The sequence below is a fragment of the Fukomys damarensis genome, unplaced genomic scaffold, assembly GCF_012274545.1.
Source record: "Fukomys damarensis isolate Sample0158 unplaced genomic scaffold, DMR_v1.0_HiC HiC_scaffold_16, whole genome shotgun sequence".
NCBI lineage: Eukaryota > Metazoa > Chordata > Mammalia > Rodentia > Bathyergidae > Fukomys > Fukomys damarensis.
The window spans coordinates 118,218,476-118,231,368 of NW_022900928.1; the positions used below are offsets into that span (position 1 = coordinate 118,218,476).

The following is a 12,893-nucleotide window of genomic DNA, read 5'->3' on the forward strand; positions in this document are numbered from 1 at the left end:
AAAAAAAAAAAAAAAAAAAAAAAAAAAAAAAAAAAAGACAAGCTTATTACCTAGTCTCAGAAAAAAGCTACAATGGACGGCTTTTACTCCAGATAGCTCACTTGATACTTTAGTGAGAATTACCCCTCAATATTTTATAATCAAGACCAGAAGGAAGTCAAGGGGAGAAAACAAAGGGACCAGAACAAAATGGCTGACTTGGTTGTGGCCTTAAAAGGAATAGACCCAATTGGGAGTGGTGGCTGTGAGTTCGAGACCAGCCTGGGCTGCACAGGCAGTTCCAGGTCAGTCTCAACTACATAGTGAGACCCTATCTCAAAAAACCAAAAAAAAAAAAAAAAAAAAAAAAAAAAAAAAAGAAAAAGAAATAGACCCAGGACCAGGGATTTAGCTCAGTGGTTCCACTGCCTGCCTTGAAAGTGCCAGAACCTGAGTTCAATCACTAGTACCAAAAAGAAGAAAGAAAGAAGTGGATTTAGCTCAGAGCTCAGTGTCACCATGCCTGCCTTGAAAGCATAAGGTCCTGAGTTCAATCCCCAGTACTGGAAAAAAAAAATATGCACACACACACACACACACACACACACACTCACACAAAAGAAACAGACCCTAAGTCTGATTCTTAGGGCTCCAAGAAGAGTTCAATAACTGAACTCATCTGCTACTGCTGCAAAAATACAGGCCACCATAAGAGGGAGAATAATAACCATCATGACAAAAAGCCCCCTGAGCCATGCCCTGATTGCAAAGGTGACCACTGGAAATTGGACTAACCTCTGAAGCAAAGGCCCCAGAGCTCAAATTTATCTTACTAGCTGGTCCAGCAAGAATAAAGGGCACTCTCTGCCTTCTCCCTCTGGCTGGTCTGTCATCTCCTTGGAGGAGCCACAGGTCATCACGACTATAGTGGAAATAGAAACTAGCCTATTGTGGCATAGGGGCACAGTCTCTTGGTTCTTTCTCCAGCCTGGCCTTCCTTCCTACTTGAAAACTGTAATATACCTGCACCCAGGTCAGGTATGCTGCCTCCCCTTTGTGGAGACAGAAAAAACCCTGAAATATTGGCAACTAAAGGTAGAATACATAAAACAATAAGAGCTGCCCCCTTGCAAATACATCTCAAAGATTCTACTATTTTTCCTCAGTGGAGACAATGCTCTCTAAGGCCTGGAGTTAAAAGAGGACTCTTGCCTATAATCGATATCTTAAGGGCACAAGGTGTACTTCGAAAAAATATACCTCAAATTCTAGGCCTCAGACCATTTAAAATGTTTTATGGATGCCCTTTTCTCACTAATCATTTTCTCTCTGATAGAGAAATAGATGTCTTACTAAAAGATGTCACCTCAGTGGCTAATTTCCAACAGACTCTTCAACAGCTAACATAGCTCAGTCTAAAGAGAAGAACAATCCCATATTCCACTTTAAATCCCAGTAGATCTAGTGCTAGTAAAGTCTCTTCCTTCATCTTTCCCTTCCCTAGGACCACCTTGGAAAGGACCAAACACTGTGATCCTGTTAACTCCATCAGCTGTCAAGGCAGCAGCCCCCTCTCTTACATACATCACACTTGGCTCAAGCCCTAGGAACCTGAGACTGTCACTGAGTCTGAATACTCCTGTGAACCCATAGAAGACTTAAAATTCTTATTTAAAAAGAAAGCCAAGTCTTCAGATAAGTGATCTAAGATGTTATCCTTAGTCCTTTTACTAATTACTTTACCACTTAGAGAATACAATTCCTTTTTAGTCTGGGCACAGGAATATGCAGAGTTGTTGTTACAACAAACACCTTGCTGGGTATGTGGCCTGCTCCCCTTGTCAAGTGCATCAGGACTTCCTTGGTGGGCAGCCCCACTTCAAGGAATAAGGTGTAAGACTACAATGATTAGATATGGAAAAAGTTCAGTGAGTCATAGTTTAGCCCACTGTTAAAAAAACTGAGTGGCCTATAAACCACACCCTTAATGATCCTAGACATAATCAAAATTTTTCTAAAAATGCCACAGAAGCCTCCCTACAGACACTAGTAAAACCCCTGTTAAGTAATAATAAGGGCCTATCATAAGAGCCAACAATCAGATATAAAGATGGCTATTTTCAGACATGGGATGATTATATGTGGTTAACTCTAACTATAGAAGGACTTTGTAGAGAGGCCTTCTTATTTTGGAAACAAGGAAATCACTGTTACTCTCATTGGCCTAACTCTACTAAATACTTGGAATGGTTACCCCTTGAATAGTGCCTACACACCATTACTTTATAAGTCAAAGACTACTTCGCAATAGATTGGTTTAATCCCCTGGAATTAGATGGGAAGTCCCTAATGGCACTCATTGGTCCTGGGGAACCAATCTGTGGCCCGGTACCTGCTGGAAGGACTGAGAAGCGCACATTGGGACTTGTGTGGTTACAAGGCAGGAATGTCAAAAGCTGTAATATACCTGCAACAAACCTGCAAATTTACCCCATCTATGACAATGATGGTCTCAAAGTGTCTCATTGGTACGATTATTTGGCTTCTTTCTTCATCCTTTCTCTAGGATTAGAAGATGTCTTGCAACACATTGAGGCCTTAACTAACTATACCCAATAAGCTTTAAATGACACCTTGACTGGTCTCCCTCTTCTAAATGAAGAAGTAAAATAAATGAGACAAGCTGTCCTCCAAAATCAGATGGTATTAGTCCTTCTAACAGCAGCTCAAGCAATTGTAAAAGCTAAATGTTGTGTGTACATTCCTGATATGTCTGCTAATATCTCAATGGCTGTTTAAAATAGTAAATGACAGGTTAAGGCCATGTCAAATTCTGAATTCCCCCAGACCTTCATCTTACCCTCTTTGTTGGAGGCTATTATTGGCTTTTCCTAGTGTAAACATCTGTTGGTTGTATTCATAATAGTCTTGATTTTATTCTTTTCCCCTTGCATAATTTAACTGTTTCTCTGGCCTTGACTCCTCCAGACTCAAAGCTATGTGCTTATCCAGGACGAGAACACCTGACATTTATTGAGGACCTTATCCTTTACCCCTTCAAGACGGTACTTCTTCAGAGGAGGGATTATTATAGACAGCTAAGCTGGGCAGAAATATTATAGAAAGTCAGACAGGGCTAGCCCTCAAAAGAGTCAGGACAAAGCTAAAAACACATTACAAGTATGGCCAGAGGCATATCTATTGGAGGTCAGGCCTCAAGATAAAGGTGAAATGACCAGACCCAAGATAAGTGGTAACTACTGGTCTAATGACATCTAGATAGGCATTAGTCACCTCAGGGTGTGACCAAGACCCTTGGACTCATCCTTTCCTGAAAAGTTATTTGTTCCTTCCGTGTACAATTGCTACATGACTTCCTCCCCCACTGGATCAATGTTACCTAAGCAATTATACTTACAATCTTATTGGTTGATCATAGCTGTAATCCACGTTGCATGTATGTGGTTGTGCTCTATAATACTTCTCCTAAAAAGTGAGGTCCTCCGCAACCCACTTTCAGTCCCCTCCTGCCTCTCTGGAGCTGTATCTTTCCCCCTTAATAAATATTTCCTACTTTTAATCTCCATTGTTCCTTAGAATTCATTCTTTGATTTTTGGGGAAATGAACTCGGTGTGTCTAACATCTAAGAGGTTAGGAGTTATATTTTCCCTATATCATTTCCTATATCAATGTGACCCATCTAAAAACTTTCCAGCAGGCCCTACAGAAATAGAAAGAAGATTCTTCCACTCCCAGAGACTAACAAGAATTGTCAACCCAAATTTATGCTCTGGAGAACAGGTCCTAACCAAGGCCTAAGAGGGCTGGGGATTTAGCTCAGTGGTTCTGGCGACTGCCTCATAAGCACAAGGACCTGAGTTCGATCCCTGGTACTGGAAAAAAAAAAAAACTAAAAACTAAAAAAACGGGTAGCTGGGCATGGTGGAGCACACCTGTAATCCCAGCACTCTGGGAGGCTGAGGCAGGAGGATCACTTTGAGTTCAAGCCCAGCCTGGGCTACATAGTGAGTTCCAGTCTCAACTATATAGTTGAAAGAAAGAAAGAAAGAAAGAAAGAAAGAAAGAAAGAAAGAAAGAAAGAAAGAAAGAAAGAAAAGGAAAGAGAGAGAAAGGTAGACCCCAAGATCAACTTTTATCCAAACAAAAACACCTTGTCATCACCCTACTAACCACTGCTTCTACCATTAAGATACCAAAAATAGATAGATTTACCTGTCCAGGAAAAAACAAACTACCCAAGATACTGAAAGACAAAAAAAGAACACAAACTTTATACCTGTAAACCAATACTCTTCAAGTTTCTTTAAAAAAAAAACCAAAAAACTATAAATGAAAGAAATAAAACAATTTATTTCTTCTAAACAAATTATATAAATATACTGATACACTTCAGGCTTTTGTTCCAAGTTATAGTCTAACAACATTTAGGTCTTTTCTGTTTCTTTTGATACCATTCTAAATTATTAAAAAAAAAACTACCTCTAATAGAAATAATAAACAATAACTACCTACATGAGACCATAAAACTAATCACATCTTTCTCCTATCATCAGTTGCCACCTTAAAACTTAACAGACAGCCTAGACAAACTTGTCTAGAATATTACTTTTTTTCAAGACTAGATAGACTCAATGACAGCAGTGGCCGTACAACACTGGAGGGGACTAGATCTCCTAACAGCCAAGACAAAGGGGCTATGTTTGTCCCTAACTAAACAATGGACTTCCTTTGTCAATAAGTCTAAAATAACAAGAGACATGACATAAAAACTGGCTAACCATGCTTCTAAGGTCCATTAAAACGTATTTAAATCTCCAGGCTTGGTGGCACACACCTGTAATCCCAGCACTCGGGAGGCTGAGGCAGGAGGATCACTGTGAGTTCGAGACCAGCCTGGGCTACATAGTGAGTTCCAGGTCAGTCTCAACTACATAGTATGACTCTGTCTCAAAACAAAAAACAAAAAACAAAAACTATTTAAATCATAGATATCCTGACCAAATATCTAAAACTGGGGGTCTTGGTTACTCTTCTAGACATGGCCCTCATTAATACTTCTCATACTATTACTATTTAGATCTTACATACTTAATCTCTTACTCAAATTTGTTTCTTATTGTTGGACAGCCATCAAACTGATACAGGGATGATGTAGATGAAATAAGACCTCCAAACAATATAAGGGAAATTCCCAACTTGTTAGTGTCTGATATGCTTGGTTCATGTACTTAAAATTGAAGAGTAAATCCTAGAAACAACACAGGTTAAGAGTAGGAAATATTTATTGAAGGGATAGCTCCTGAGAGCCAAGAGGGGTCCCAAATGGGGTGGCCACTTTATAGGGAAGTTTTACAGAGCAAAAACTGCATGGGTACAATGTAGGTTAAAGCTAAAATCAACCAAGAAGGTTACAAGTAGAGTCACTTAGGTAATAGTGATCCAATTGGGGAAGAAATCACATAGCAAGTGTGCATGGAAAGAACAAAGACTTTTTCTAGGAAATGATGGGTCCAGAAGGCATGGTCACCCACTGATGTCTAGCTGGACTTCATTAGCCCAGGTGTTACCCCTTATCTTGTCCTTTGGGGAAGTACGTAGGCCTGGTTGTTTCATCTTTATCATGAGGTCTGGTCTCCAATGGATGTGTCTATGGCCACAGTTGTGTTTTATTTGTCCTGACTCTCTCAAGGACCTAGCCCTGACTGTCTATGGTATCTCTACTTGACTTAGCTATGTATAATGTCACTCAAAACACAAAGCATTGGCCAGTGATTATGTTTTACTCAAAACTAAACATGTCTGGCATAAATAGTTTCATCGTTTACAAAGAAAATAACAAGTGCAAAATATCATGGAGAAATTTTCCTAGAGGATTGGGACTGGAACTGACAAAAGATCAACTACAAGAGAGGAAGAACAAATTGTTTCTGCCCAAGGAACTATACAAAAAAAATTCTGGAGCAGACTAGTGAATAGACAGGTTGAACAGACAGGTTGCAAGGTCACAAAGACCTACTAGGACAATAGGAAAACCAAAAAGATGTCAACTGTGCCCTACAAAAAAAGGACAGGAAAACAAAACATACATGCAGTCCGTGTAAGCAATACTTTTGTGTATGGAAGAAGCACTTCTGTGTGAAGACTGCCTTGGGTGTGACAATTGAAGCAAAGATTATTTTTGTGGTAGACTTTTTGTTTGTATTTTCATTGTAGTTCACATAAGAATTTATTTCTGCTGTTATTTTTTAGGTTTAGGTGAACAGTTTACATTTAAAATGTTGGGGCTGGGATTGAGCTCAACAGAGCCCCACATCCTTGGAAAACATAAGGCCCTGAGTTTGATCACTAGTACCCATAAAAAAATTAATAATAAAATGTTGATGTGTATTCTAAACATTCATTACATATTAAAATGTTAATATTTTATCAACATTTTATTTTCTTGTAAAGCACACATTGTTAAAATATAATAAAACAAACTTAAAATTAATAAATCATCAATAGGAATACTTCTAAAAAATAAACGTGGCCATTATACGTCCCCCATATTGAGCCTTTCAAAATACGATTTGCCATGAAAGGGCCAGGGATGTAGCTCATTGGCACTGCCTGGCAAGCTCAAAGTCCTGAGTTCAATCCCCTGTACAGAAAAAAAAAAAAAATTGCCATGAAAAATATCAAATGCTCCCTCTGCTGGACAACACCTCAGGCTTTGGCTAAACCCACAACCTGCTGTGTCAGACTTTTCCTCCCAGGTCGGGACCTAGCGAAGTGGGTGATGGCCCTTTAAAAGGCGGTAACTACGAGAGCTTCAGGTTGCCTTGGAGACAGATGGACTCATAGGGCCTGCACGTAGGGCCTGCGGCAGACAACATGTCCTTCAAGGCTCACTCCGAAGGTGGGAAGAAGCCTCTTGGGGTGGAAAGCGGGTGGGAGCTCTTCTTCCCTACAGTTCCTGGGGGTGTTCTTGATGGATTGACCCGTTGGGGCCAGGACCGGGGTAGCCTTCCCCGCTTAGCTTCTCTTCCCGCTGTAGGACCCATAACCAAGGACCACCTGCCTTCAAGCCAGGAGCGTCCCCCAAGGCCAAAGGCCAATGCTGAAGCTGTCCACTTCCTCAGCTCCCTGAGTGAGCCACAAGGTGGAAGGGGAGGGAGGGTCACAAGTCCCAAGAGGTTCGGAACTGAAGGCCCAGATGGGCCCATCTCCTCAGCCCCGGCTCCTAAGATTGAGAAAAGGATGAGGTTTATTGCTGCTATTCTTCCAGGGAAGACTACTGCACGGGAAAGAGGAGTCCTCACCCACTGCACCCGCGGATGCTGAGGAGGGGAGGCGGGCCACTGCGAAGGGCATGGGGGCTGGGCCCAGAGGAGGGGCTTATCTGTTCCTGCCCCACCCCAGGGCTGGAGGAGCTGCAAATGCTGTTCTTCTCTGAGACGCTGGTCATGGTCTCGGACACCGGGGACCCTCGGGGAGAGCTGACGATCGAGGTGCAGAGCGGGAAGTACAAGGACCAGCAGGGCCTCATATCCCACTGTCTCGTGGTGCATGCCGGGAGCCATGGCATCTTGGATAAAACCATCTGTGGAAACTCTGTCCTGGGTAGAATTCGGGCTTCCTCCTGCACGTCACTCTTTGTCTCCTCTATTCCCAGGGTCTCTGTTCCCAGGACCCCGCCCTTTGACTTGTCTGGTACAGGATGAGGGAGCAGGGGGCGGGGGTAGGACAGGAAGGTCATTCAAAGCCACAGATCCAGTGATGCCATCGTTTGCCTGTCACACCCTAGGCTACCTCTCGTGGAAACTGGAGCCCTTAGAACAACACAGTCATGAGTTCATCAAGGTACCTCCTTGGGGTCCCCAAGCCTTGCTCCTGAGCCAGGGTGAGAGATCGGCGATCCTGTGAGCACCGGAGAGAGAGGGGCTCCAGTGTCTTCCATCACCCTGCCACACCACCACTCACGACTTGAGAACCCATCCATCCAGGACACTGAGCTGAGCAGCAGTTTCCACTGTAGATGGTCTCCCAGTGCACAAGCTGAGCCCAGTACTCCCCTAGCCCCAGCCCGAGAGCCTGGCCTCTCCCTGAGGGCCCTGTTGCTGGCCTTTTGCAGAACCTTGCTGCTTCTTCAGAGTCTGTCACTATTCCCTTCACATCCCTTGCCTCCAGCCTCAACCTCTTCACTAATTTCTGGAATAAGACCTTGATCTGTCTATGCACTGGAAACTGCTTGTGCCTAAGAACCTTCCCAGAGTCTATGCTCACCTTTTTTTAAAAATCTCATTATGCTCATCTTTTGAACTTGTGTCCTGAATGACACTAAATTTTAGCTTCAAACTATACCATCATATGGCCACACTTTGTGGTATGTGGAAGGCTTTCTTGATTGGTTGCTGTCATTTTTTTTTTTTTTTTTTTGAGACAGAGTCTCACTATGTAGTTGAGACTGACCTGGAACTCCCTCCCTATGTAGCCCAGGCTGGTCTCGAACTCACAGAGATCCTCCTGCCTCAGTTTACTGAGTGCTGGGACTATAGGTATGCACCACCACCCCTGCCTTAGTTGCTGTCTTTTAAATCACCACCTTCAAAGCTCAGGACTGAGGAGGTGGCTCAGTCGTACAGTATTTGCCTGGCATGCCCAAGGTCTTGAGTTCAATCCCCAGCACTGTAAAAACAAAGACTTTAAACCTCAGTGTTATCCTCTAGGGAGTCCATGATTCTCCCCTGCATGCTCTGGCCCTTAGTTTCCCATCCTCCCCATGGAGCGGAAGACGAGTTTGCTGAAGAAAGACGACCAGTTGGCCATGACCAGAAGTGTCAGGGAGGGTGAGGTAAGGGCAATGGCCAAGTAGAAACTGCTGTCACATCCTCCTCCAAACTACAGGCCGGGACCGGGTTGGGGAGGCTGAGGCCAGCAGCTTGGACCAAAGACTCCCTAAAGCACCACATGCCCCTCACCCAGCTTGCCCACCCTCTCGCTTCCAGCTTGAAGTCCCTCACATAGGTCTTTCCTGAACAGGAAGTGAAGACCAGTGAGACATCTTTTCCCTGGGACTCAAATGAGGGCTTCATCTCTGAGGCTGCCAACCTAGTGCTACTGCGGGTGATGGCCTGGCGGCAGACGGTGCCTAGCAATGCCCGCTTCCTGGCCCTGGACACCGAGGGCAAACTCTGCTGTTCCACCTATGTATGAGGTCTACCCAGGCAGGGGGCTTGGCCTGGGTGCAAACTAGAGGGGAAATGATGGGTGCTGAGTTGGGCAAGTAGACAGCTGTGGAGTAGCAGGGAAACCAGGGTGGGAGTGGGATTGAGACATCCAGGGCTGGAGAAACCAAGAAAATCTGTCAGATCAAAAGTGGGACAGTTGAGTGAAGCAACCCTTTTTGCACAAGTTAGTCCATGAAAAAATAAACATAGTGAAGGGCCACTTTGAAAGAGACACCACACAGGCTTCACGCGGGCTGCTGTTCCACCACTTAGTTATATCCTCAGCCCCTTTTATTTTTATTTACTACTATTTTTCAAGATAGGCTCTTACTATGTAGCCCAGGCTTGCCTGGAATTCCCTGCAATCTTCCTGCCTCAACCTCCCAAATGCTGGGATTGCAGGCACTCACCACCATGCCTGGCTCGACTTGTCTTTCTTTGACTGACCTTTAAATTACATTCTAGTCTTGTCCATCACAAACACAACCAACAGCAATGTGCTTGACACAAACCAGCACGTCACTCCCCCATTTCCTTGAAGAACATCTGTTCAGTTAGGTCTTTTTGTTCCAGAAACTCCATTTAATTGTGACAGCAATGACACAAATCCAAGGCCACCACAAACCTCAGTCCAGTATCACCTTTCAAAGCCTCACTACCTTCCCCAAACGGCGCCAATGACCTGTCCCCCCAGGATCCCTCCTCATACTGACCCTCATTCCTATATGAGAATCTACAAGCACCTGGTCACTGAGATGCCATGAAGAGGGAGGTGGGCAGGACAAGCTGGAGCTGGCTGGTGGTGAGGGGTCCCCAACCTAGCTCGAGGGTGCGACTCAAAATGTGTGGCGCCTGCAGGTCTGGATGGCCAAGGGCTGCTTATCACTGGTAAATAAGGAATGAAGACCAAGGAGGAGGAGAAAGAGGAAGAGAAACATGAAGAGGAGGGGATGGAAGAGGAAGGAGAAAAAGGGGGAGGGGGAGGGGGGAAGGGGAAGGATCTGGGCTGAAATGGGGGAAGACTTTGGTGGTCCCCACCTCAGCATGCTCCTTCTGTTTTGTGGCTGCAGCGAGCACTGGGCTTCCAGGCCATCCAGGTGGGCCACCAGCAGGCCCAAGTATTCATCGTGGAGCAGACCGTGCACTCGGAGGAGGGCATTCCCATGTCCTGCCAGTTCTACCTGCTTTCTGATGGGTGAGCCATTGTATGGGGGTGGCAAGTGCCCAGGACCATTGTCAGTCAGCTTTCCATTGCTATGACAGAATACTTGAGAACATCAATTTAAAGGAGCAAAGTGTTATCTCGGCTCATGGTTTCAGAGGTTTTGTGGTCAGTGGGCTCCATTGCTTTTAGGCCATGGTGAAGAAGAAATATCATGGTGAAAGGGCAGAGGAAAGGTGCTCACCCCATGGCAGCTGGGAAGCAGAGAAGAAAAGAGCCAGAAAAGAAGGGATGAGCGACTAGATATACCTTAAACGGCCCGTCCCCTTGACCCACTTCCTGCAGCTAGACCTCACCTCCTAACAGCCCCTTCATCTCTGAACTCATCAATGGGTTAGTGCATTCATGAAGTTAGATCAGCATCCTCAGGATCAGGGCCTCAATACCTGAATCTTCAGGGAACCAAGATATTTACATTTAAACCATAGCAGGGACCAAGGGGACAGTGTGATATCCAGATACAGGAGCCTAGTGATGGGGCAGGGGCATGGCACAAAAGGGAGCCTGGCTGATCCTGGGGACACCACCAGAAAGAGTTGCCATTGAGACCTAGGTGTTCCCTACTTTACCCACATCATTTACCCCTCCTTCATTCACTGGTTCCTAGAGAGCCTTCCACACCTTCTCACCAGACAACCCTGCCAGGCTGAGGAAGTACCTGGCAACCCCACAAGGCCTGGGCACAGCAGAAGTGTCACCCGGGTTAGGGAAGTACTGAAAACACCAAGGTTCCAATGACCGGGACACCTGAGCGAGCCGATGTGCTGGAGCACTGTCCTGGCACCCTGCCATCTGTCACCAGCACTGCACTGGCACTAAACGAGGAGAAAATGCCAGTGAGGAAGAAGAATTTGGTTTTTCTGAAATTTCAGAAGAGGTATCAACTGAGACACTGCCCTGGAAGATGAAGGAGCAAGAATGTTGGGGTTTTTTGTTGTTGTTCATGACTTAGCAGACTTCTACTGGTTTAAGTGTTACATACATAGCAGAAGGCCCTGTGATTTTTTTTTTTTGTCCTTACATCTCTGACGGTCTCAGCCCTTTTTTTTTTTTAATTTATTCATTTATTTTTTAAAGCAGGGGCCTGATGCTTGCCAAGCCCTGTGTCATTATCTGGAATATGACCCCGGAACTCAAAAGGCAAGAGCAGTAGGCAGAAGTAAACAGAGGCCTCTAGGAGAGCCCTTCAGGGGGCGCTGTGGTGTTTTAGCTGCCCCAAACCCCACAGGCGCTGTAAAGCAGCGGTTTGCTTCTTCAGAGTTGTAAGGGCTGGAAGCCCGAGATCAAAGCATCAGCAGGGTTGGTTTCTGCGTGGCCTCTCTTCCTGGACAGCAACCTCCTGCCTGTGTCCTCAGGTGGCCTTGGTTGGAGCTCTGAGCATCTCTTCTCCTTCTTCTCCTTCCTCCTCCTTCTGCTGCCAACCCCACCTAATTTGGACCCCACTTTTGAGTCCTCAGTTAACCTCCACAGCGGGGCTTAGAGCTTGGCACCGTCCCTAACCCGCAGCAGAGGAGGGCTCACTCTCCCCTCTTCCCGGTTTTCTCTAGGCACCTGGCGAAGAGAGTTCAGGTGGGCTCCCCGGGGTGCTGCGTTGTCACCAAGATGCCCATCTTGAGGGAGGAGGGTGAGTGCAGCCCAGGCCTGAGTTAGCTGCTGGGAGGTGAATGGGTGTGGAGTCCCGGGCCCTGGGTTTAGGCAGCGCCGAGTGTGCTGTGGATGCCCAGGACCTGGGAGGAAACAAAGGGCTGCCCTCCAGCCCTGACCCGGAGGTAGACGGGGTGGACTCTTGCTAGGAGTCCCTTCCAGCAACTCTGCCCAAGTGAGCAGAATCCTGAGGTTTGGCTTGAGTCTGTACCTTCTGCTTGGGCGTTGTGGGGCCTCTGAATGGAGGAAGGTTCTGAGGTGCAGGGGTAAGCAGTCTCCCTCCTTCGGCACGCAGATGAGATTGAGCCTCCGCCCGTGTTCCACAAGAAGCCCCTGGTGTGGGAGGAGGACATGGAGCTCTATTCCAAGTTCCTGGACCGGAAGGTGTGTGTGGGGTGCTGAGGCCAGCCTGGGGTCCCCATTTCCTCCCTAATCATCTCTGTGCCTGACTGCAATGCATATCCGGAGGAGGGGGTGCTGGGAGCGACGGTGGGGCTCCGGGGCTGGCTCGGGACCTCCCGGTGCCTCCCAGGAGCAGCTCCGGCTCCGCCACGCCAGCTACCTAGGGCAGCACCCCGACGCCCAGGCGCTCGTCTCCGACTTCCTGCTCTTCCTGCTCGTGCGCCAGCCCCAGGACGCAGTCACCTTCGCCGCAGAGTTCTTCGGCTGCTTCTCCGCCAACTTCTCGCCTTCCCCGAGCTTGCACTCCTCCCACCCCCTCAGCCCTTTCCGCCCGCTGGACCCCGAGGACCTCGAGGACCGCGCCGACTCCGGGGCGGGCTAGGCGGCCCAGGCACCTGCAGAAAGGGGGCGCCCA

The 12,893-nt window shown here is 46.5% G+C and overlaps 1 protein-coding gene across 3 annotated transcripts; it reads left to right on the forward strand.

Moving 5' to 3' along the window:
* The first annotated feature begins 6,827 nt into the window (after nucleotides 1-6,827).
* Nucleotides 6,828-12,885, forward strand: Catip (ciliogenesis associated TTC17 interacting protein). Of its 3 annotated transcripts, none has more exons than XM_010611919.3 (10): nucleotides 6,828-6,899; nucleotides 7,038-7,130; nucleotides 7,403-7,693; nucleotides 7,788-7,843; nucleotides 8,748-8,834; nucleotides 9,023-9,190; nucleotides 10,281-10,405; nucleotides 11,980-12,056; nucleotides 12,372-12,460; nucleotides 12,609-12,885. In XM_010611919.3, exons 1-10 carry the CDS (start codon nucleotides 6,875-6,877, stop codon nucleotides 12,858-12,860), a joined length of 1,263 nt encoding a protein of 420 aa, XP_010610221.1. In that variant the 5' UTR covers nucleotides 6,828-6,874; the 3' UTR covers nucleotides 12,861-12,885. The 3 variants fall into 3 exon arrangements, with proteins under 3 accessions (XP_010610221.1, XP_010610224.1, XP_010610222.1); XM_010611922.3 differs by having other exon boundaries at nucleotides 12,705-12,885; XM_010611920.3 differs by having other exon boundaries at nucleotides 7,403-7,603.
* Nucleotides 12,886-12,893: the final 8 nt, after the last annotated feature.

Excerpts from the sequence above, each read along its gene's own strand:
- Catip (XM_010611919.3), top strand. The coding sequence starts at position 6,875 with ATGTCCTTCAAGGCTCACTCCGAAG. Across the intron at positions 7,131-7,402 it reads CCACTTCCTCAGCTCCCTGA|GGCTGGAGGAGCTGCAAATG; the intron begins GTGAGCCACAAG and ends GCCCCACCCCAG. Across the intron at positions 9,191-10,280 it reads AACTCTGCTGTTCCACCTAT|CGAGCACTGGGCTTCCAGGC; the intron begins GTATGAGGTCTA and ends TTGTGGCTGCAG.